This window comes from Petaurus breviceps, unplaced genomic scaffold, assembly GCF_028583685.1.
Source record: "Petaurus breviceps papuanus isolate PSGF00001 unplaced genomic scaffold, PetGlider_PUasm1.0 98, whole genome shotgun sequence".
Lineage (NCBI taxonomy): Eukaryota > Metazoa > Chordata > Mammalia > Diprotodontia > Petauridae > Petaurus > Petaurus breviceps.
In genome coordinates this window covers 1,565,937-1,587,931 of record NW_027187460.1, presented here as the reverse complement: position 1 = coordinate 1,587,931, position 21,995 = coordinate 1,565,937, and the positions used below count along the sequence as shown (strand labels likewise).

Genomic DNA, 21,995 nt, shown 5'->3' with positions numbered 1-21,995 from the left:
TGTGTGTGCCAGTGTGAATGTAGGGCATGGTTTGTGTGGTCACGTGGATGGGCATGAGTCAGTGTACTTTGTACACCTATGTTTGTACATGTGTTTTTATGTGTTGCCATGGCTGGGTGTGAATCAGAGTTGTGGGTGACTGGAGAGGTGCATGGTGGGCATGAGGAGTGACCCCAGAAGTACCAGCCAGGGCCTGGGGAGGCAGGTTAATGCAGGGGCATGAAAGCTGGCAGAACAGGCAGAGGACCTGGGTGCACAGCCTGATTCTTCCACTCTGCCTGTGTGTCATTGCAAGTCGCTGATCTGGAGGAGGAATGGGAAATGCCTCCGACAGCTCTGCCAAGAAAACCCCAGATGGGGTCGCCGGGAGTTGGACCTGGCTGAAAAATGACTCAACAGCAACCATGTTTCCTCTGGGCCTCAGTTCCCTCTTCAGTAACAAGGGAGAAAACGGACTAAATGATCTCTGGGGTCTCTTGGAACACTAAATTTTATAGTCCTGTGATCACCAGATTGTGATCAGAAAAATGGGGAGGGGGGTCATGTAGCATCATCAAAGTATAACAGATGGAGGGGCCAAGTACTGCACCAATGAGCATAGACCTGGACCAGGGCTCCAGTTCTAAACTCAAGGTCCATTACCTTATTTTAAAATATGTATCTTTTGGTGACTCTGTTTCAATAATTGATTTCCTTTGTAATCCTATGCATTTTATCTTAGTCATTTAAAAATATTATTCTTAAAAAGACTTCCCCAGAATGCCAGAGGTCTATCACTCCCTATTTCTGTCTGTCTGTCTTCCTATCTGTCTCTACCTCTCTTTCCATCTCTCTGTGCCTCTGTCTCTGTCTCTGTCTCTCTCTCACAAAGACACACACACACACACACACACTGTAAGAATTCCTTACATGGAGAACTCCTGAAAGTTAGATCATATGCTGGGGTATTTAAAGAACTGGACATATTTAACCTGGAGGAAAGAAGGCTCAGGGGACATGGGAGCTGTCTTCACAGTATCTAATAGGTTGTCATGTGAAGGAGGGGATTAGATTTATTCCCCTTGGTCTCAAAACGCAGAACTCAGGGCAACTGGTAGAAATTTAAAAGGCCATTTGAGTCTTGATGTCCTAATGATAAGAGCTGTCCCAGAGTGTGATAGGCCTCCATGAGTGGTGCTTGGCTCCCCTTCCTTGAAGGGGGAACCAATATAACCGCTTGTCGATGATCTTAGAGGGGGGCTTCCTTTTCTATATTTAGACTAGCTGATCTTGGGGGGGGCCTTCCAACTTGAGAATTCTATGATTTTTATTCCATTAGGGAGGACATAGGCAAGGATTGCATAGGATGAGAAAACACGAATGGGTTGTGCTCTCACACAGAAGAGACGGGGAGGTTCCCTCATCAATGAAGCATGATCCATGTTAATGCTCTAAAGGCATGGTATAACGGATGGGAATTGGGCTTGAAGTCAGGAGGATCTGAGTTGTAATTCTGTCTTGGGCCCTTATTAGCTGTGTGACCCTGGGAAAGTCAAATAGGTCTTCTTAGCATCAGTTTTCTCAGCTATAAAAATGAAATGAGACCCACAGATACCATGTTCCCTCCCAGATCTAGATATCGGATGGAATAAAACCAGGAATCCATCAAAGTAAGCAGTTTTGTGTGTCCATATGGATGTATGCATGTTCATACATGCACACAGTGATAACACACAGTAGGTTCTTCATAAATGTTTATCCATTGGTTGGTTGCTGGTGAATGTGTTCCCTCTGTGTGAACCAGACTGTGATAGTGTCCATTTAGCATGCCGAGTGTTTTTGTGTCTATGGATGTCTATCAGTGGGCTTTGTATCTCTCTGTTACGTAAGCCCTCTGTGCCTAGGACAGTGTGAGTTTTCTCCTCTCCCCTTTGCTTCCAGGTCCCCCAGTGCTGGGATCTGAGGACTAGGGCTGGTGGTGGAGCCCAGACCTCTGAGTCAGGCTAGATACAAGTTATCCCCAGGCCACTAGACCCAAGAGGTCAGTCAGTGCAAGCCAAGCTGGACGTGGCACCAGGGAGAATCTGAACTGGTCTATGAATGTGATCCAGGCTCTGTGAGCTAGAAAGGCCCTCAGATGTTATCTATCCCAATTGTCCACCCAGTACCAGGAGCTCCTCTTCACCTCCCCAACGAGGGAGTCAGTTACCCAGCCTCCGCTGACACTCCTAGCTCCCCCCTAGCCCAAAGCACGTTCCATTGTGACCATGGGGCACACCTTACTCCAACTGACATCGCCTTCCCTAGAACACATTCCTGTCGTTTCTCACTCTGCCCTCTGGCTCCCAGCAGAACAAATGTAGTTCCACTGCCCCATAACCAACTTGCTGAGACCGCTCTGTACTACAGGCTAAAAATCCCCTCCTTCACGTAATCCTTAAGCTGTGCCACATTCTGGCCTTCTTCCTCTGGGCATGTACCCATTGGTCTGGACCCCTGGGGTCTTACCAGGTCAAAGGACAGCAGGGGTATCATCTCCCCTTTATTTGGACGCTTTAGGTGGCCAAAGAATGTTCCTGTAGGTGACTCAGTGCCTGATAGTGCCAGACTAGTAATCAGGACAGACTTGAGTTCAAATCCTGCCTTGGACACTTAATAAGTGTATGACAAAGCAAATTACTTACCCTCATTCAGCCTCAGTTTCCTTTTCCATAGATTGGGGGGAGGGGAGAAGAACAGCAGCATCTATCTCACGGAGTCGTTGTGAGCATCAAATGAGTTAATACATGCAAAACACAAGCATTAAAGTTCTAGGTAAATGTAAGCTGTTTTTATTGGGAAGGTCACCTTCTTTAACTGGGCTTCAGGGTAGAAGGGAACACCTGCCGAGCCAGCCAGGTCAGCCAAATCAATGCTGTCCATCAATAGGTGACAGATGTCCCAGCCAGATGGCCCTAATACCTCCTAGCTCAGGTGGAGCAGAAAAGGAGAACAGGTAGGCGGGAGGGCCACTTTGCAGAGGAGGAAACTGAGGCCAGAGAAGAGGGGATTCACCAGCTCAAGGTTTGCACAGGGGATCTGTGTGGTGACTCATTTCACCTACACAAATGTTAAGCCACTCATACCTTAGTAGGTAAATCATGGAGAGCTGTTTGAGTGAGTGTCTAGTGGAAGGTTAAGGGCAGCTGGTTGGCACAGTGAATACACCTGGACACAGGGATTCCTGAGTTCAAATTTGACCTCACAGGCTTACAGGCTGTGTGATTCTGAGCAAGTCACTTTGCCTCCCCACAGTGTCGTTTTCCTTACCTGTAAAATGGGGCACATAAAAGCATCTGGGGCAGTTAGGCAGCACAGTGGGTAGAGCGCCAGGCCTGGAGTCAGGAAGACTCATCTTCATGAGTTCAAATCCACCCTCAGACACTTACTAGCTGTGTGACCCTGGGCAAGTCACTTAACCCTGTTTGCCTCAGTTTCCTCATCTGTAAAATGAGCTGGAGAAGGAAATGGCAAACCACTCCAGTATCTCTGCCCAGAAAACTCCAAATGAAGTTGCAAAGAGTTGGACACAGCTGAAATAACTGAGTGACAACAATAGCATCTATCTCCTGGGGTTTTTTGTGAGGAACAAATGAGATAATATTTGTTAAATGCTTTGCTAACTTCAAGCACTATATAAATGCTCACTGTTACTAAATATCTGGTGTAGGATTTGAATGCAGTCCTCCAGGCTTCAAGTATAAACTCTTATCCACTGTGCAAAGCAACATCTCTTTGTGGGAGATGTTTCTGGTCTTAGGGGTTTTTTGTTTGGTCTGGACCTGGGATGTCAGTCACTCTTGTAGAGAACGCTCAGTGCAGAGATTGCCTCTACCAATGCAAAATAGTAACTACTCGACCCACGTAGAGAGAGGTTGGGTTACTGTCCAAGATCTCACATACATGGCAGCATGTGTCAAAGGAAGGATTTGAACTCTGGTCTCTCCGCCTCAAAGGTCAACTGCCTGTCCACTGCTCCATAGTACCCTAGTGGGAAATAGCTATTTAGGAACCACAGAATGTCAGGACTGGAAGAGACTTTACAGATCATCTCTTCCAAGCCTTTGATTTTTATAGATACACTGCTCAGAGAGGGGTAGTCACTTATACAAAGCCACATAATAAAGCCATTTGTTGTTAAGTCATGTACAACTTTTTGTGACCCTATTTGGGGTTTCCTTAGCAAAGATACTGGAGTGATTTGCCATTTCCTTCTCCAGCTCATTTTAGAGATGAGGAAACTGAAGCAAACGTGGTTAAGTGACTTGCCCAGGGTCACATAGCTAGTAAGTGTCTAAGGCTGAATTTGAAGTCAGATCTTCCTGACTTCATTTCGGGAGCTATCCACTTTGCCCCCTGGCTGCCCTAGTAAAGCCAGAGAAAAAGCCAAAACCCAGGTCAGTTATCTGCTAATTCACATACCATATTACCTAACCCTGGAATCTTGACCAGAGTAAATGCTTGATTAAATATTTGCATATTTAAATTGAAAGAGACTCTTACCAAATTGTGGCCTTGAATGCCAGAATAAGAGACTGGCACTTTAATCTCACATTCTCCACAGCTGTTACAACAGCTGGCTTTGCTTCTGGGCATTGGCTGAGCTGGAGGAGGAGGGAAGAGAGTGAGACCAGGAAGTGGGAGGAGGTCATTGAACTGAGGAGAGAGCAGAGAGGAAGGAAGCTAATTAGTTTTTCTCCAAGAGATGGGGCCAGAGTGAGGAAACACAGCTATATTGAGAGGCACTGATCCAGACTACTGACCTTGCTGAGGGCACAGGATCTTTGAAACTGGAAAGCAGTGGGAAGGGTCATAGGTCCATCCTACAACCTCAGGGCAAAATAGTCATCTATTTTGTTAAGACCCTTTCGACCCAAGATAAGATCCCACTGATCCTGGGAGATAGGAAAAGGATTCCTAGACACTAGAAAAATAAAGTCTGAATAGAGTTGAAAATTTACAAGATGGCCTATGTTCACCCCAAAAGAGGACCAGTGAATGTGTGTTGGGGGGGAGGTGCTATGGAAGAGAAACCCCTGAGGCTAGGAGTCAAGAGACCTGGGCTCTAGTCCCCACTCAGTTACCAGCTCATTATGTGACCTTGGACGCTGTCCATTCCTGGACCTCTGATTCCTCCTTAACGACCCTTCTAGCTCTGATCTCAGGCTTTAGCTTATGAATGAATGGACTAGGAAGTGGCTGGAACATTACTTTGAGGTGGGGGGTTGCATGGGATTCCCCCCTACCTTGTAGGAACTCAGGAAGATGGAATTGAAAGCAGCAAGAAATCTGAGAAATTATCCAGCTAAAACCAGATCTATCCCCTGCTCTGCTATTCCTAACAAATGGCCATTTATCCTTCTCATGAACATCTTCAGTGACTGGAAACTCACTACCCCCTCCACCATCCCACTCTTCTTCTGGATGGTTTTTCCTCACATCAAGTACAAATCTGTTTCCCTACAATCCGTCCCACCTTACTTTTCTCCTACTTTTGCCCACTAGAAGAAGCAAGAAGAAAAATTATAATTTTTTCCCTTCCTTCCCCATCAGTGTGGTATAATTAGGGGGGGAAATCCTGGATTTCTCATTAAAAGACCTAGGTACAAATCCATCTCTGCCTTATTTTACTGCGTGACTTTGGACAAATCCCTTCCCTTTTCTGGGTCTTATTTTCTCCTCCCCTTAAAATGAAAGTATTTGCTTAATTGGTTCCATTCCAGCTCTTTGTTTAAATTTATTTATTTGTTTGTTTAGTTTTCAACATTCATTTCCACAATATTGTGAGTTACAAATTTTCTCCCCATCTCTCCCCTATTCCCACCGCAAGATAGCAAGCATACTGAATACACCTTCCCCCAATCTATTCTCTCTTATGTCCTCTCCCATCCCTCCCCCTTGCTCCATTTCAGCTCTTAATCTTATGGTATCTCTTGATGGCTTTTCTTTAATTGTTAAGATGTTTTTCCTTATGTTGATCCATTTGTAATCAATCCTAGTTTGTATCCTGGAGGAAATGGAATTATTGGGGGCGGGGGGAGAAGCTGTCTTCTTATTCCTTGCTTCCTATGATTTCTTCCAGGTCATCATGATACCCAGGTTCTGGGCAGTGGGGAGCTTGGGGATGGGGCTGAGGCTCTCACAGCTAGGCATTCATAGACCTGGCCTTGGGAGAGGTGGGACTCTCTATTCTCCATCTCCTACCCGAGCTGCAGGCAATTTGAGATTTCCCTCGCCAGACCTCTCCCAGGAGCCTGCTGCTCTCACCCATGGCTGGGAGCCTCATTTTAATCACCCAGTCCAAGTACAGCTCAGGGAAGAGCACCAGTAGGGGGTATCACACCCAGGTGGATTTGTGCCAGAGTCACTTACAGGGTCTCATCAAAGGGAGAAGACATTGCTAGACTGGGAAATAAGGAAAACATCCCCATGGTGGAGCCTTGGGAAGGCAAGTTCAGACCAAAGGGGAGAAGCATCTGACACTTCAACATCGAGGTTAAAAAAGATGCAAAAACAAAACAAAAACCTGTATCTTAAGTTATATTTGTAGAAGTAGAGTTCCCAGAGAGGGAGAAGTGATGGTCCTACTGACCTCTACTCTGATCAATCCATATAGAGGGTATTGAGTTCACATCTTGGTGGCACATTCTAGGAAAGACATTTGTGAGTCCTGGTGCTTCCAGCTCATCTTTTTGTACTTTGCTACCACCACCACCCCCAAGTCGCCCATTTATTCTCCCCCACTGGCCTTTCTGCTGTTCTTTACACAGGTTACTCCATCTCCCACCTGCATGCCTTTGTACCAACTGCTCCCATACCTGAAAAGCTCTGTGCCCTCATCTTCACCTCTTAGTTTCTGGCTTCCTTAAAGATTCAGCTCAGATCTCACCTTCTTCAGAAAGCCTTTCCTAGCCCTCCTTTCCCCACCCCCGACTTCCATCTAGTGCCTTCCATCAACTCTGTGTATATCTTGTATGTACCTAGTGAATGGTGTCTCCTCTATTAGAGAGTGAGCTCCTTGAAGGCAGGGACCCTGCTTTTTATCTGCAGCACTTAGCACAGTGCCTGGCCTATAGCAATACTTAATATATGTTTATTAACTATTGATGATGCAGGGCTGGGATGGATGGAGAGTATCCATATTGTTTGAGGATCAGTAGGATCAATTGAATGAATTTGAATTTTCAGACTAAACAAGAAAAAATAAGGCAGAGGTGGAGATGATAATTGTATTCAAGTAATTGAATCAGTGTTTACTTAAATGTGTGACTTTGGACAAGTCACTTCCCTTCTCTGGAATGTTCTGGGGAAAGGAGACGAAGTTAATTCCCCTTGTCCCCAGAGGACAGAACTTAGAAGCAATGGTTGGAAGTTTCAAAGAGGCAGATCATAGTTTAACAGAAGGAACTTTTTAGCAATTTGTGTCCTCCAAATGGAGAATAGACCTCCCCTGGGAGGTAGTGAGCTCCCGCCACTAAACATCTTTAAATAAAAGCTGGATCATTGTATGTCAAGGATGTTGTATGAAAGACTACAGTTCTGCTGTAGGTGGGTGTGCTGCACTCTGAAATTCTTCCCTCTCAGAAATCCTGTGATTGTATGACTTTCAGACTGAAATCCAGGTCCCTCCCCTGGAAGGAGGGAAGTCACTGTGTGTGGCCTGAAGCTGGAAGCTTAGCCACTTGGACAAGGGAGACTTTCCTGGATTTCATGTGGCTTTCATACCAATACATGGGATGTCACAGGGAGGCAGGTATTTTGTGGCCATCAGGTGTGTTCCTCAGTGGAATGAGCTGTTTCACGAAGTCCGTCCTGATCATGATACCAGTTCCTGTTTTTAAAGTTTTACCAGGTACCTCACTACTCTCCATAGAGAGCAAAAATTGCTGTCCCCATGATACAGATAGTGAAACAAACTCAGAGAGGTAAGATGCCTTTATCTATGGATTCTGTCAGAACCAGAACCTGAACCCAGGTTCCTCAAACAGGTTTTTGCCATTATACCACACTGTGCTCCCCGCCCTTGGTGGTGTCCCAGTGGAGGTTGGATGACCCTTGTCAAAGATGCATCTGTGAGGACTCCACTGGAAACTAGCAAGAAAAGACATGATAAACTCTAAGGTACCTTGGAGCTCTGAGCTTCTATGATTCAAAGATATTAATGATTCTACACTTTGGAAAGGACCCTAGAGGTCATGTTATCTTACCCCATCATTTTATAAAAAAAGAAAAACCCAGAGATGTTAAGTGACTTAGTCAGGATAATGCAGCTACTAAGTATCTGAAATAGGATTTGGACCCAGCTCCTCTGACTTCCCAACCAGTAATCTTCCCACAATAACATGCTGTTATTGTTGTAAGTTTTGAAGGTTCTAAGAGTCTAAAGTTGGACATTTCTGTGACCTATGTGAATACAGGGAACAAAGTAGCTATTGAGAGTGACAACTGAAGATTTGTACACCAGCCTTGCATATCTCTGTGAAAAGATTTGGAAAAGGCCGTTTGTGCAGGGGTTGCTGGGATGATGTAACTGAAGGAAGCAACACATTTAGACAGATGAGAAAGTGAGGGTGTTTTTGTCCCTCCTTTGCAAAACTGAGCTCAAAGCTCCCTGTGCCAATGACACTTAATTACCCATCTCCCTTAGGAGAACAAGTCTTAATCAAAACTCTGACTCCCCAGGCGATAATAGTGGTTTTCAAGTCTATGGATTCTGGGAGGGTGGTGACCAGCTGTTCTCCATCTTGAGAGGACAGAACAGGCAGGAGCAAGCTTTGGCTCCAGAAGGAAAAGAATCAAGTTAGATACAAGGAAGGACTTTCCTAGAGTAAGCACTCAAAAATATGGCATCAGCTGTCCCAGGAAAGGCATGCCTGTTTTAGTCAAAGGGCAATCTTTCTTAGAAATAGGGGACAGGGGAATGAAATGACATTTAAAATAATCCCTAGGGATTGTTTTCATGTACTAGGGAGGGGGGATCATAGGTCATGGTCAATGAAAATAGAGATGGTTATGTGAGTGATAGTGATGGTGGTGATAGGGATGCTCATGTTAGTAATAAGGATGATGGTGATGGAATTGCTTATGTTGCTGGTAGTGATGGGGACAGTTATGCTGTTTATAATGATGGTAATAATGGGGAGAGTTATGCTGTTCAAAATGATGGCAGTAATAGAGGTGGTTATGGATGGTTGTGATGGGAACGGTTATTCTAGGGGTAGTGATGGTGTTGATGGGGGTGGTTATACCAGTGGTTGGATGATGTTAATGAAGATGGTTATACTGATGGTGGTAATGGAGATGGTTATGCTGGTGGTAGGATGTTGTCTATGGGACTGATTTTCCTAATGGTAGAATGGTATTGATAAGGGGTGGTTATGTTGGGGATTGTGATGATGGGTGTAGTGGATGGTGATAAACCCGGGTGTGTAAATGATGATGATGGCGACTGATGGGGTGGATGGGGGTAAGGATGCTGGTATTAGGCTTTAAGATGCTGAGGACAAGCATAGTAATGATAGTAATGGTGGTGGTGGTAGTGATGATGATGATGATGATGATGATGGAAATTTCCTTGCCTTTGCTCACACCTATCCTTATCCAATTCCTACTGCTTCTTTGAAGTTGAACTCTAATACTATTTTCACCATGAGGTCTTTCTTGCTCATTCAGACCAACACTGACACAGAGTCTTTCTCTTTTGTGCACGTCTTGTGCATTTATTGACTTCTGGCTCACACTGTACTTAGCTTAGTACTTGTTTCATCTCCCTTGAAAGATTTTAAGATATGTGTGAGCAGAGACTGTGTCTTACTTGTTTTTGAATACACCACAGAACCAAACACAGGGTGCTGAGGAAATATTTGTTGCGTGGATTAATATGTGAATGAATAATGGACATACTTTTAAAAATCCCACTTTTCAAATGGAAGAGGGCAAAGGGAAAAATGGGAGGTTAGGTGAGGCTTACAGAGACTATCCAGTGACAGCTGACTACTTAGAATCCTAGGATGTCAGAACTGGAAGGAACCTTAGAACATAGAATATTAGAACATAGAGATGTTAGAGCATAGAGATGTAGACACAGAATTTCAGGGGCAGAAGTGAAAGTGATCTTTTGAGATTATCAAATCCAACCCCTTCATTTACAGATGGGGAAACTGGAACCCAGAAGGGAACTGACTTTCCCAAAGTCACATAGCCAGTCATAGCAGTACCAAGATTAGAGTGAAACCTAGACACCCAGCTCTGTTTCCTTTTTTTTGTTTTCGGTCTAAGTTGTACACATTATAATTCCACAACCTATTATAGGGACAGAATAGGGGACACATGGAGATGTCTGTCCCCTCACCAACATTTAGCAGTTGTGTATTAGGGTTCTGAGTATGTATTACAGCTGTATAATAGAAAGTAATATAGCAAGAGAGGGAGTAATTCTGGCTACATTTCCAACCTCCCCTCCTGGAAAATGGTTGGGTTCCAGGGAGATGACTCAGTGTCTTCCGACAGAACTGTCACCCACAGCTCAGGAGCCCACAGGACCAAAATGAGTGGGCTGTGGCAGCCCTCTTAAATTCCTGGCAGGTGAACTAGACTCCTACCCATGAGCTCAATAAGTTTGCATCCACATGGGATAGCTAACATGGAGATAAACTCTACTCCCCCATGCTGAGCTGAGCGCTGGCCTTGGTACCAGGATGAGTCCTAAACCTGATCCCAGACTGAGATCCCTAAGGTATCCATTCTGTAAATTTTTATTCAGTCTAATGATCTCTCAGTGCCAGTGTCTTCTATTTCATTCTCAAACCAAACAAATCTTAAATGAGCCTCCAAACTAGGGTTTCCATTTCTGATCTACCCTGCTCTCCTACTGTTCTGTTCATATACATTGTATATATTGGCTGGGTTTGTATCTAGAGGTGGGGAGGAAAACAGAGGGTTAGCAGCTTCTCTGGTCAAAGGCAGGAAAACTTGTGACCTTCCCAATAGGTGGTTCAACCTTCCTTTCCTATTCTCTCTTTCCAAGCTGACTTCCCTCATTGGTGCTGGGTTTAGAGTAGCAGGATAAGCCCTCGGGCCCTGAGGCTTGGTGACTTCTTAGTGCTGGTGCCTGAGAGCTCAGAAGGTGGGGGCAATGAAGAATGCCTGGAGCCAGTATTGAGAAGGGCAGCCTCTGAGAAGGTGCGATTGGCATCTCTGCACAACAGGACAAGGGCCAGGATTCATTGCCCACCAAAGCTGCTATTCCTGGCTGTGCCTCTGCCTCCCCCTGGGATTATCAAATGCAACAAAGCCTTGAACTGGCTTTGTTCCCGTCACAACACAGACTGGCCCTGTGTCTGCTCACTGTCCCTGGCCTTTGGATAGTGATGTCTTCTCTGGAGCCAAATGACCCATTCCTTGAAGGCCCAAGGGACTAAGGGTTTAGTCCCCAGCTGGTCTCCTCTCACACCCTCCACAGTAGAGAAAGAACTTACAAGTCAGGATGCCCAATCCATCAATTGGCTACTACATCTGTACTCAATCTCCTGTGTCTGGCTTGGTATGGGTCTCCATTATACAAGAGAGAGACAAAGACAGAGATCTGACCTGACCTTGGGTTCCACTGCCCATTCCCAACACTTCCTCCCTCCATCCTTACCATGGAGTTAGGCTAAAAGGACTCACACATTGGAATAAGAGGTAGTGGGATAGTACATGACAGTGGAGTCATTGAATCTCAGAATCATGGAACTCTGGGATTTTAGGATCTTAGAACAGAAAGGCAGCATGATGCATAGAACTCTAGCCTTGGAGTCAGAGGACCTGGGTTGAAATTCTGGTTCTGCCAGTTATTAGATATGTAATGTTGGACAAAATCACCTTCTACAGGAAGTTCTTCATAATCTTCATAATCCCTATGAGTCTCTGTATGAGTCTTATGTTCTATGATCCTACTGAGCATCTTTCTCTCTCTCTACCACTTGACTCATTTCCCCCATTTGGGTGCCTTCCACATCTCTGACTATTAAAGACCTTAGTTTAAAAAGGACAAGGTCTCACACTGCATTTGGGACCATCTCCAATCATCCTGATCTCTATCTGGCCACTGGACCCAGATTAATTCTAATTCCTTTTCCTCTTTTCATTATTCCCTGCATCCTATTTCCTATTTAGCCTGTAGATAGCTCATTTGCATATAGTTGTTTTCATGTTATCTTAGCCATTAGACTGTGACATCCTTGAGGGCAGGGACTGTCTTTTGCCTTTCTTGTATCCCCAGTGCTTAGCATAGTGTGTGACACATATTGATTGAACCTGTCTGGACCTCAGTTTCCTTATATGAAAAAAATTAGGAAATTAGACTAGGTTATATACTCTGTCTCCACCCAATTCTCAAACCTTTTCTTACTCCATTATCTGATCAGAATTAAGGATCTATATAGGCTTTCACTAACCCCCACATGAACCAATATGGAAGAGCTTATTTTGAAAATGGAAGCCTGGGGCTGGAATTACAAATAGACTAGATTACCTCAAAATCTATTCTTATGGCTGTCAATTTGTAATTCTGTGGTCCTGTGAGTCTCCACTGGTTGGGAAAGAACTGGAGACCATGCCAAATGAGGATCGGGAAAAGGAAGTGGGGATATTTCATCTGAAGGAGAGAACCTTAAAATGTCAGAACGATAGAATCTTAGATCTGGAAGGAATTTCAGAGGGTCCAAGTTCAACTCCTCCACTTATCTCCAACAGTATCAGGGTTGATCACTCTATCTCTACTTGAAGACCCTCAGATTTCTGCTAGAATTTTATAAATGAAAGGGAACTCAGAGTTCATCCTAGTTTTCAATTGCTATCCAGGGTGGTATCAAATGTAAGATTAAATGTAAGTGCCATAGAAATCCAGAGAACCTGAAGTAACTAAAGGAGTTTTCCCTAGAGGAGACGTGATTTGAGTTAGACCTTGAAGGATGAGGAAAATATTGTTTGTTGTTTGTCCTCTATTCTCAAAAAGGACCATAACATCAGGGAGGTGATGCCAAGATTAACTGATATAAGGTGAATTGATATAAGTGAGGGAGGGCTGTGCAAAGTCACCAGCCTCACGCTCTCCTCAGCAGCCATCTGGGTCCAGTGGCCAGATATAGATTAGGACAACTGGAGATGGCCCCGGATGCAGTGGGAGATCTTGGCCTTTTTAAGCTAAGATCCTTAACAGTCTGAGAAGTGGAAGGCATCCAATCAAGGGAGATGAGTCAAGTTGTGTAGAGAGAGATGGGCTTAGTAGACTATAGAATATAAGACTCATAAAATGTTTGCACTTATACCAAGCCTTTTATTTTACAGTGAGAGAATGAACCAAGGAACAAAATGGGGAAGGGACTTGATCAAGGTCACACAGAAAATTAGTGACAGAGCCATAATTCCAGCTTTATGCTTCCATCTCCAAAGTCAGTTTTTCCATATTGTTTCATGTGGGAGATGGTGAAAGCCTGTCTAGATTGATTAGCTCTGATCAGATAATGGAGTAAAGAGAAGTTTGAGAATTGAGTGTGGGTAAAATATAGTTGTTCAGAACCCTGAATACTAGGTTGGTGACTTTTATCAAGTAAAAAATAGGGAACCATTAAAGGTTGTAGAGATAAGGAATGATGTGTTTTTAGTTCTAGAGCTGGGGAGTGATTGGGGAGGACCTGAGCAGCAAGATGAGGAGTTTGGACTTTCATGTATACCAAAGGGAGCCATTAAAAGTTCCCTGAGCTGGGAAGTGATGAGCTGATTCCATTAAACTTTATTTCCCTCCCTCTTACCCATCTATTCTCCCCACCCCACCATTGCTGTGCAAAGAGTTTGGTTCATTGAAGAGACTTAATTAAAGATTTTTTTAATGAATCATTGTGGTGTTTTAGAAAGTTTATTCTAGCAGGATGGATATTTACTATGTCCTGGGCTTGTCGCAGCTCACATCATCACATCAGAATCCCCTAAGGCTTTGTCTAGGGCTTAGCACCCTGGGTGCATCTGGCTAGGTTCCCAGGAACAGCCTCTTTCCTGTCACCCAGGGACATATTGGTATCACCCTGGGCTTCCCAATCAATGACTGTCCATTTCAAGTAGGGATTAATCAAGTGACAGCCCAACAGCTATTGATCAATTATTGACCCATCCCCAGCATGGTCTAGAAGCAGGGTCAGGGCCCTGGTTATCAGAAAAGTGAAGATGAAAGAGAGTATAGTGTGGAAAGGAAGGGGAAAAGGCTGAGACACATCCCCTGCTCCCTGAAGGCCTTTATCTCAAGGAGGATACAGAACCCCTTCCCTCAGGGACCCCCTCATGGTAGGGTAGAGACCCAGAGACCCTCTTCTGAGGGAGAGATGTGACCCTGCCTCGGGGCAGGCCTCCAGGGAAGGAGGGAGCCCCTCCATGCATCCACGCAGGCAGCACACACATATAGAAGACTTAGAGAGCAATGTACCAAGCAACGCCGCAGGATTATGTTGCAGACTGCGCAGAGAGCTATTGAAGGGGCGCCAAGTTCTGGAGTGATTGGAGCAGGCTGGGGAGGTGGCAGTCTCTGAAGGCTGCAAAATGAGGAAGGTCTTTGAGATGCCTTTTGATTAAAGAAATACGGAGGTGGGGTAGTGCCTTTCTGGGAACTTAGTGTTTAGAGTGAGTAGGGACCAAACCCTCCTTTGACATATGAGGAAACTGAGGCCCAGAGAAGGAAAGGCACTTGCTCAGCATCACACAGGTAGGAAGAAACAGCCAGGATTCACCCTCTCAGTGCTTCCTTTATTGTTTACTTGGAAAATTACATTTTAAATGAATGTAATTATAAATGCGCATCTTGTTCCCTTTGTTAGGGCAAATGGTAATGGACTGATCTTCCTTATTTTTTCCTGAGAGATTCTGATCACCTTTTCCCAAGTGTGGATCACTCCACATCTGGGGGTGGGGATGTAGAGGGCTATGTGGGTGAGGCTACTTCGATGTTCTGTGGCCTCCTGAGATAAATGAACTAGACCAAGTTCTCTGTAGCATTTTATATCTAATTCATTTGGAAGGCTGGGAGTATTCAAACTCTTAATCCTTTTGTATCTTCAATTGACAAACAAGCATTCTCTTCCAAAGTTAATCTTCCATATGCATTTCGGCATCTCCTAGTATATAGTTCTCACTCAAAAATTAGTAGCTATGCCTGCTCTGATCATATCAGGTTTGGGGTCTTATGTTTGGGTCTCCCAAGAGTGGAGGGGAAGAGGGGTCCAGCAGAGTGACTGGAAAGAGCCCTGTCTTTGGAATTGGAGGATTTGGGTTCAAATCCAATCAGAGGACTTGGCCACTTCTTGTCTAATTTAGGCTTAATTTCTATTGGTAAAATTAGGAAGTTGGGCTAGATAGACCTCTCCCCCTCACCCATCCTTTCCAACTTGAAATCTATGATCCTGGGATTTTCAGATGGATAGCTTGAGTATCCAGGGGAGGGTAACTCACATGGGGAAGGACCTCAGATTTTTACTATGTGAGGAGGAGTAGAAGGCCCTGAGGGTGTCTATCTTGGACAAGGGGACACTTAAGGAAGGTGGGATAGTTGTATTTGAAGGGCTATCTTGAAGAAGAGGCATTCAGTTTGGTCTGTCCTCAGAGCAGAGTGGAAGACAAATGTAAGCTTAATAGAAGGAAACCTTGCTAAGAATTGGAACTGTCTGGAAGTGAAATGGGCCACCTGGCAGCGTAGTCAGTTTCTCCTCACTAGAACCCTTCAAGGCCGACCTCTTGTAGTGTAGGCTGTATGTGTGTCTTTGGGGAGGAGGGGCAGGGGTTCTGGTTCAGGAAATGTACTGAACTGGTGAATGAATCTAACATCCCTTCTTGCTCCAACATTCTACAACTTGAAATTTTATTCTTCCCACCATCGCCTTGTGCCAAACTAGAGAAAAAGGATCCCTGTGTTTCCTGGGATTGGGAGCTGACAGAGCACCTTCCCCTGGGCTCTGTTCTGGGTGAGGTGAGGTGAGAGGAGGTGGAAAAGGGGAGGGGAAAAGGAGGAGTCACTGACCCACATTCATCAGAACTAGGATGGGGGAGGAAGGGCCCTCTGATCCCTGACCTAGTTATTTCAGGCAGGTGTAGCCCAGGACAGAGCAAACCTTCTCCTGGAGCCCAGGACAAGGGGTTAGAAAAATAAGGAGGGAGCAACCTTTCACAACATCTTCTCCACTGTTGTGGAATATAGAGAACATTAAAATTAAAGTCAGGAAACCTGTGTTCTAGCCCTGGCTCTGGCACTGACTAGCTGAAAACCTTTGGGCAAGTCCCTTTACCTATCTGGGCCTTGGTTTCCCCATATGTAAAACAAGGGAACTGAACTAAAAAAAAATCTAATCGTTTTTCATAGGATCCTGTGATAGTATAATAGGGATCAAGGTGGGGAAAGGTGAAAGTTTGGGGGAAACAGTTTTAACCAACATCAAGAGAGTTTTAAGTCAAACTTTGGGAAGAATTTCCCAATAGGATCAATCTATGAACACATTACCTGGGACAGGTCAAGGTTCTTCAGTCCAGCTCATCAGGCTGGATACTCTTCTTCCTTGACTTACTTGGCTCTGAATACTTACTGCCCTCTGTGGTCACCTGGAACTAGTGAGCTGCCTCTGACCTGGGTTAGGCCTTCATGTATCTGAAAATACTAGTACCTGACCACCCTCAGCTTCTCTCCTCCTTTTCTCCTGGCACTGGCTCCTTCAGCTGGTCATCGTATGGCATGAGGGCCCAGTCGACCAGGCATTCTGGTCCATATGCCATTTCTGTGTTACCTTAAATTAGGGCCTGTGCTTAGAAAATTGTAGCTCCTCCTTCTGCCGTCTAAGACTCTCTGGGGAATCAAAGTATATTTTCATTTGCTCCCAGACACTAGTAACTTTAATTCCAGACTGCATGATGGAAGGGACAAGGAAGTCATGAGGCCTGGGTTCCAGTTTTAGATCTTTTCCTTGGCTGTATGCATGACTCTGAGCAAGGCACTTCACTCTCTGGGCCTCAGTTTCCTTTTCTGACAGATAAGGAGGTTCCAACCTGTTGACATCTAAGGGTACCTCACTATAATGTAGGGCAACTAGGTGATACAGTGGATAGAAGAGCAGGCCTGGAGTCAGAAAGACCTGAGTTCAAATTTGGCTTTAGACACTTACTGTGTGACCCTGGCCAAGTCACTTACCCCTGTTTGCCTCAGTGTCCTCATCTGTAAAATGAACTGAAGAAAGAAATGGCAAACCACTCTAGTCTTTGTGCTAAGAAAACCCCAAAATGAGGTCACAGAAAATCAGACATGCCTGAAATGACTCAAAAACTACAAACTATAATCTACCTTACATAGAATCAGAATCTAGAATTCTTGCTGTTATAGACCAAGAACCGTAGCATAAGAGATTAGACCCAGGCTCTCCTAGGCCCAGCCCCAGGAGGGCCTCACTGCTGCTCCCTTATGCCAGAACCTTTGCCAAACCAGTGGAGAGACCCGGGCCTGGCCGCTCTCCCACCACCACCTTCTGTGGAGGCTGATAACATAATTAGCACCGGGCTGAGAGCCACTCATGGCCCAGGGAAACGTTTCCAAGGGCCTGCTTCATCTGAAGAGCCTGCTGTTTCCCCCACCTCGACCACAGGGCCTCTGCTTCCTGGAGGAAAAGCAGGGAGCAAATCAGAGACTGGAAGGCACTTGAAAACATAGCACCTAGAACCCAGGATCTGGAGAGAGCCTTAGAACAGAACCTAGCATATTGGAGCTATGTCAGAGGTGAATATTATATAGGTATGTATACATATATATATATACATATGTGTATATACATATATACATAATATATAACTGAACTAAAAAACCTGAATATCATATTAAAAAATATTTCTATAGTTCTTTAAGGTTTGCAAAAGGTATGAGGTTTCACAGAATGGCAGAATCTCAAAGTCGGAAGGGATCCCAATGGTCGTCCAGACTAACCCAGAGCTCCTGCTATAACATACTTGACAAGTTCCATATGCAGCCTTAGGTTAAAAATCTCCCTTGAGGGGAGAACTCACTACCTCCTGAGGCAGTCCGTGCCAAGTCAGTAAGCATTTATTAAGCACCTATGTTAGGCAAGACCCTGCGCTAAATGTTGGGGATACAAAGGAAGGCGAAAAACCATTCCTGATGCACAGGAGGAAGGAGACAACATGCAAGACAGCCAGCGTGTGCGCAAACAAGATACAAGCAGGGTAAATTGGAAACAGGAATCAGAGGGAAGGCGCTGACATTAAGGTTTTTAACCTCACTTTCTAGTGATGTCATGCAGCATGGTGGTCTAAGAATTAGAAAGTCCTGGGTTCAAGCCCTTACCTCCTCCCTCCAATACAAATTGGCTATAAGACCCTGGGGAAATGATTTGAGCTCTTAGCACCGCAGCAGCAAATCAAGATTCCAAGTTGCAAAGTAGGTACAAATCTACACTGGTGGAGGGGTTTTCTTCACCAGGAGAAAGAGAGAAAGAGAAGAGGAGAGGAGAGAGAGAGAGACAGACAGAGAGACAGAGAGAGAGAGACAGAGAGAGGGAGAGAGAGACAGAGAGAGAGAGAGACAACAGAGAGAGAGACAGAGAGAGATGGAGGCTCAGAGGGGGTGATTAGTTTACCAGAGCCCACACAGCTAGCGTCAGATCCAGGATTCATCCCAGTTCGTCCTGACTCTAAATCCCATGCTAAGCACTGTGCACATGCCAAGAGATTTTTTTTTCCTTAAGTTTATTTTATTTTTTTATCCTAAGTTGTCTGGCTATGGCTTTTATGCCGCCATATGCAGAGAATAGAAGAAACCATGCAAAGTCCTTTCAGCTATCCCCAGGCCCCTCATCCAGCTTCATCAAAAAGATGGATAGAGGATCGATTTTCTTTTCCAAGACCTCCAGGGAATTAGTCAGCCAGCAGCCTTGATTGATGTTGACTGAGCCCTTGCTGGGGAGGCAGCATGGTATATCCTGACTTGGCTGGCAGGTGGGGGGGTGAGAGGAGGGGGGAGGCAGAGAAGCCTAGGTTCTCATCCTGGCTTCTCCACTAACATGCTCTGTGACCTTGGGCAGATCATTTCACTTGCCTGACACTGTTTCCTCATAACCATAGTAACAGAGCTCATTTCTACTCCAGCTTACAAACCTGAAAACAGCCCCATGGGGGTAATGGTACAGAATTCTCATCCCTGTTTGATGGGGAGATTCAGGGAAGTAGCTTGCCCAAGGTCACGTAGCTAGGAAGGGCTCCTGATCCCTCAGTGAGGGCTCATAGGAGAATCAACGGGAAAAGGACTCTGGAAGAGTCTAGTGGTAGAATGAGAAGGATGGCTGTGGGCCCACTCGGTCACCCTCACCAAGTACGAGAGCTGCCAGCACCGTGACTTTTCTGTATGGGTCACTGGAGTCCAGACGATAAGGAACTTTTGAACCTGAGGATAGAGGAGAGAACTCCTGAATCTGCTGGGGGGATGGGGACTTTGGGCATGAAAGAACAGAGGAGCAAGGGGCTGGTCACCTTGGACCTTCCCAGAATGATACGTCCACTCATTGGTTGCCAGATAGGAAATAGCCTGATACAGTGGAACAAGCTTGGATCTGGAGTCAGAGGACCTGGGTTCAGATCTCACCTCTGATACAAACTGGCTGTGTGACTGTGGACAAACCATTGAATCTCTCTGGGTCTCAGTTTCCTCATCTGTAAAATGGCGGGGTTGGACTAGACAGCTTTGAGGTTCCTGCCAACTATTGATCAATGGGCCTTGTTACTAAGGATCTGCATTGTAAGGGCTGAATAAGGGCAGTCATGGAAGGCTTCCTGGAGGAGAGAGCGTGACCTAGCCACTACACTGTATTGGAAAGAGCAGTGGACTTAGAGCCTGTTGTGTTGTTGTTGTTTGTTGTTGAGTCATTTCAGAGATGTCCAATCTCCGTGACCCCATTTGGGGTTTTCTTGGCAAAGATACTGACGTGTTTTGCCATTTCCTTCTCCAGCTCATGTGGAAGAGCCCAAAGACCTAGCTCTGAATCTTGGCCCTGTTACCTCAGTAACTGTGTGTTCCTGGACAAGTCCTTTCCCCCTCTTGGGGGCTCAGTTTCCTCCCATGTGAGATGAAGTTATTGGGCTGTATGATCTGTAAAGTTCTTTCAGTGACCCAAGGCCTTGCCTGCTGCTGCCCCTGGGCAATGGGAAGGTTCTTCCTTCTGCTGCCCTTATAAGAGTAGCTCTTACTCCTCAGACTTCCACATCCACCTTGTTTGCTTCTCATGACCCCCCTGCTGCCCTCTTCTAGCCTCGCTCCAAGACTTTTAAGGGTATATCTCCCCCGACACTCCTCTGCTGGACATGAAGCTTTAGAGGGGAAACTGAGGCAGTGCACTTATCTGCTTATGTGCACACATACATGCATACAAGCTAACACTCTCACACTATACATATACAGGCACACCCTCAGGGGCACATACAGTCTCATATACTCTCACATATACACTTATAAAAGATACCAGAGGCTCACATGCGTGCCTCCCCACCCACTCGACCTTATATCGTGTCTCACATTTTCTCCAGTGCACATCCTCTGGTACAGATGTGCATTCTTTCACACTCATACCCATGCCCCCTCCCCCTTCCCTGCTCCCCCTTTGTTTTCCCCTGTGGAGTCTTTGCTTTCCCCCTCCCCCACCAGGCCAAGCTGGTGGGTGACTGGGGCCCGTAGGAGTGTGTGTATTTGTGTGAGTGAGTATGGGTTGATGGCTTTTTTTTTTTTGGTGGTGGTGGGGGTTGGGGGTTGGCTGCTCTCCAGACTTCAGCAATCGCCTGGCATCTCTACCCACTGCTGGCTGGGTAGGCAACTCTCTCTGTCTCTGTCTCTTTTTCTCTCAGTCTCTGTCTTTCTCCCCTCTCTCCCCCTCCCTAGTTTCTCCCCCATCTCTCATTGCTCCCCCTTCTGTCTCTCTTGCTCAGGGCCCCCTCTGACTGTGACTTCCTCCTGCCTTCCTTCCCTCACCTCTCTCCCTGGGTTTATTGGGCTCAGGCTCAGAGGGCTCCTGCTGCCTGGGGGCGGGTTTGGGGGGGGGGGGGGTGGAGAAGGAGAAAGCTCTGGGGCCTCGGAGGGAGCAGAGAGATGGAGGCCAGGCATCTAGGGGCTGGGTGCTGGGCTGTGGGCAGAGGTGAGGGGGCTCCTGGGCCAGTGCAGGCTGGGGGTGGGAAGATTTTGGACAGACTGATAGCTAGATGGACTGATGGACAGACAGAGGCTACAGGACAGACGGCCAGCCAGCCGGCCTGCCAGGCAAAGTCCCCTTGGCTGTATTGTGCTGGCCAATGATCCCTTAATGATTTCATTCCTCCCTTCTCTGCTGCTGCCTCCTCTCACGCTGTGTTTTCTCTCCTTCATGTGTGTATGTCTCTCTCTCTCTCTCTCTCTCTCTCTCTCTCTCTCTCCCTCTCTCTCTCTCTCTCTCTCTTCCCCCCCCTCCCCCTTTCCCCCCCCCCCCCCCCCTCCCCCCCCCCCCCCCCCCCTTCACCGCCTGCCTCTCCGGCCCCCCACCCCAACCACTACCTCCACCCCTTCCAGATCTTCCTCCTCCTCCTCCTCCCAGCTCGGCCCCTGGTCCTGGCGAGGCTGCCGCACGGTGCCCCTCGATGCTTTCCGAACCCGCTGCCTCTGTGACCGCCTGTCCACCTTCGCCATCTTAGCCCAGCTCAGCGCTGACGGGGTAAGTCCTGGGGAGACCCAGGGAGAGGGAGAGGAAGAGGGAGAAGGGGGGAGAGAGAGAGAGAGAGGGTAAAAAGAAGGAGAGAGGGTAAGGAGAGGGAGAGGGAGGAGGAGAGAAGCAACGGGAGGCAGGGAGGGAGAGAGATGCTGAAAGACACACAGGCATACCATACATATAGACTTGGACTGAGAGAGAGAGAGAGAGAGAGAGAGAGAGAGAGAGAGAGAGAGAGAG

General features: G+C 46.2%; 1 protein-coding gene across 2 annotated transcripts in view; it reads left to right on the top strand.

Annotated features, from left to right (window-relative positions):
• ADGRB1 (adhesion G protein-coupled receptor B1) overlaps window positions 1-21,995 on the top strand; it is a 268,191-nt gene that overhangs the window by 153,227 nt on the left and 92,969 nt on the right. For both annotated transcript variants that reach the window (XM_069081351.1, XM_069081350.1), the window contains exon 18: window positions 21,620-21,761. In XM_069081351.1, coding sequence (XP_068937452.1) covers window positions 21,620-21,761 — 142 coding nt within the window. The remainder of the gene's footprint in view (window positions 1-21,619; window positions 21,762-21,995) is intronic.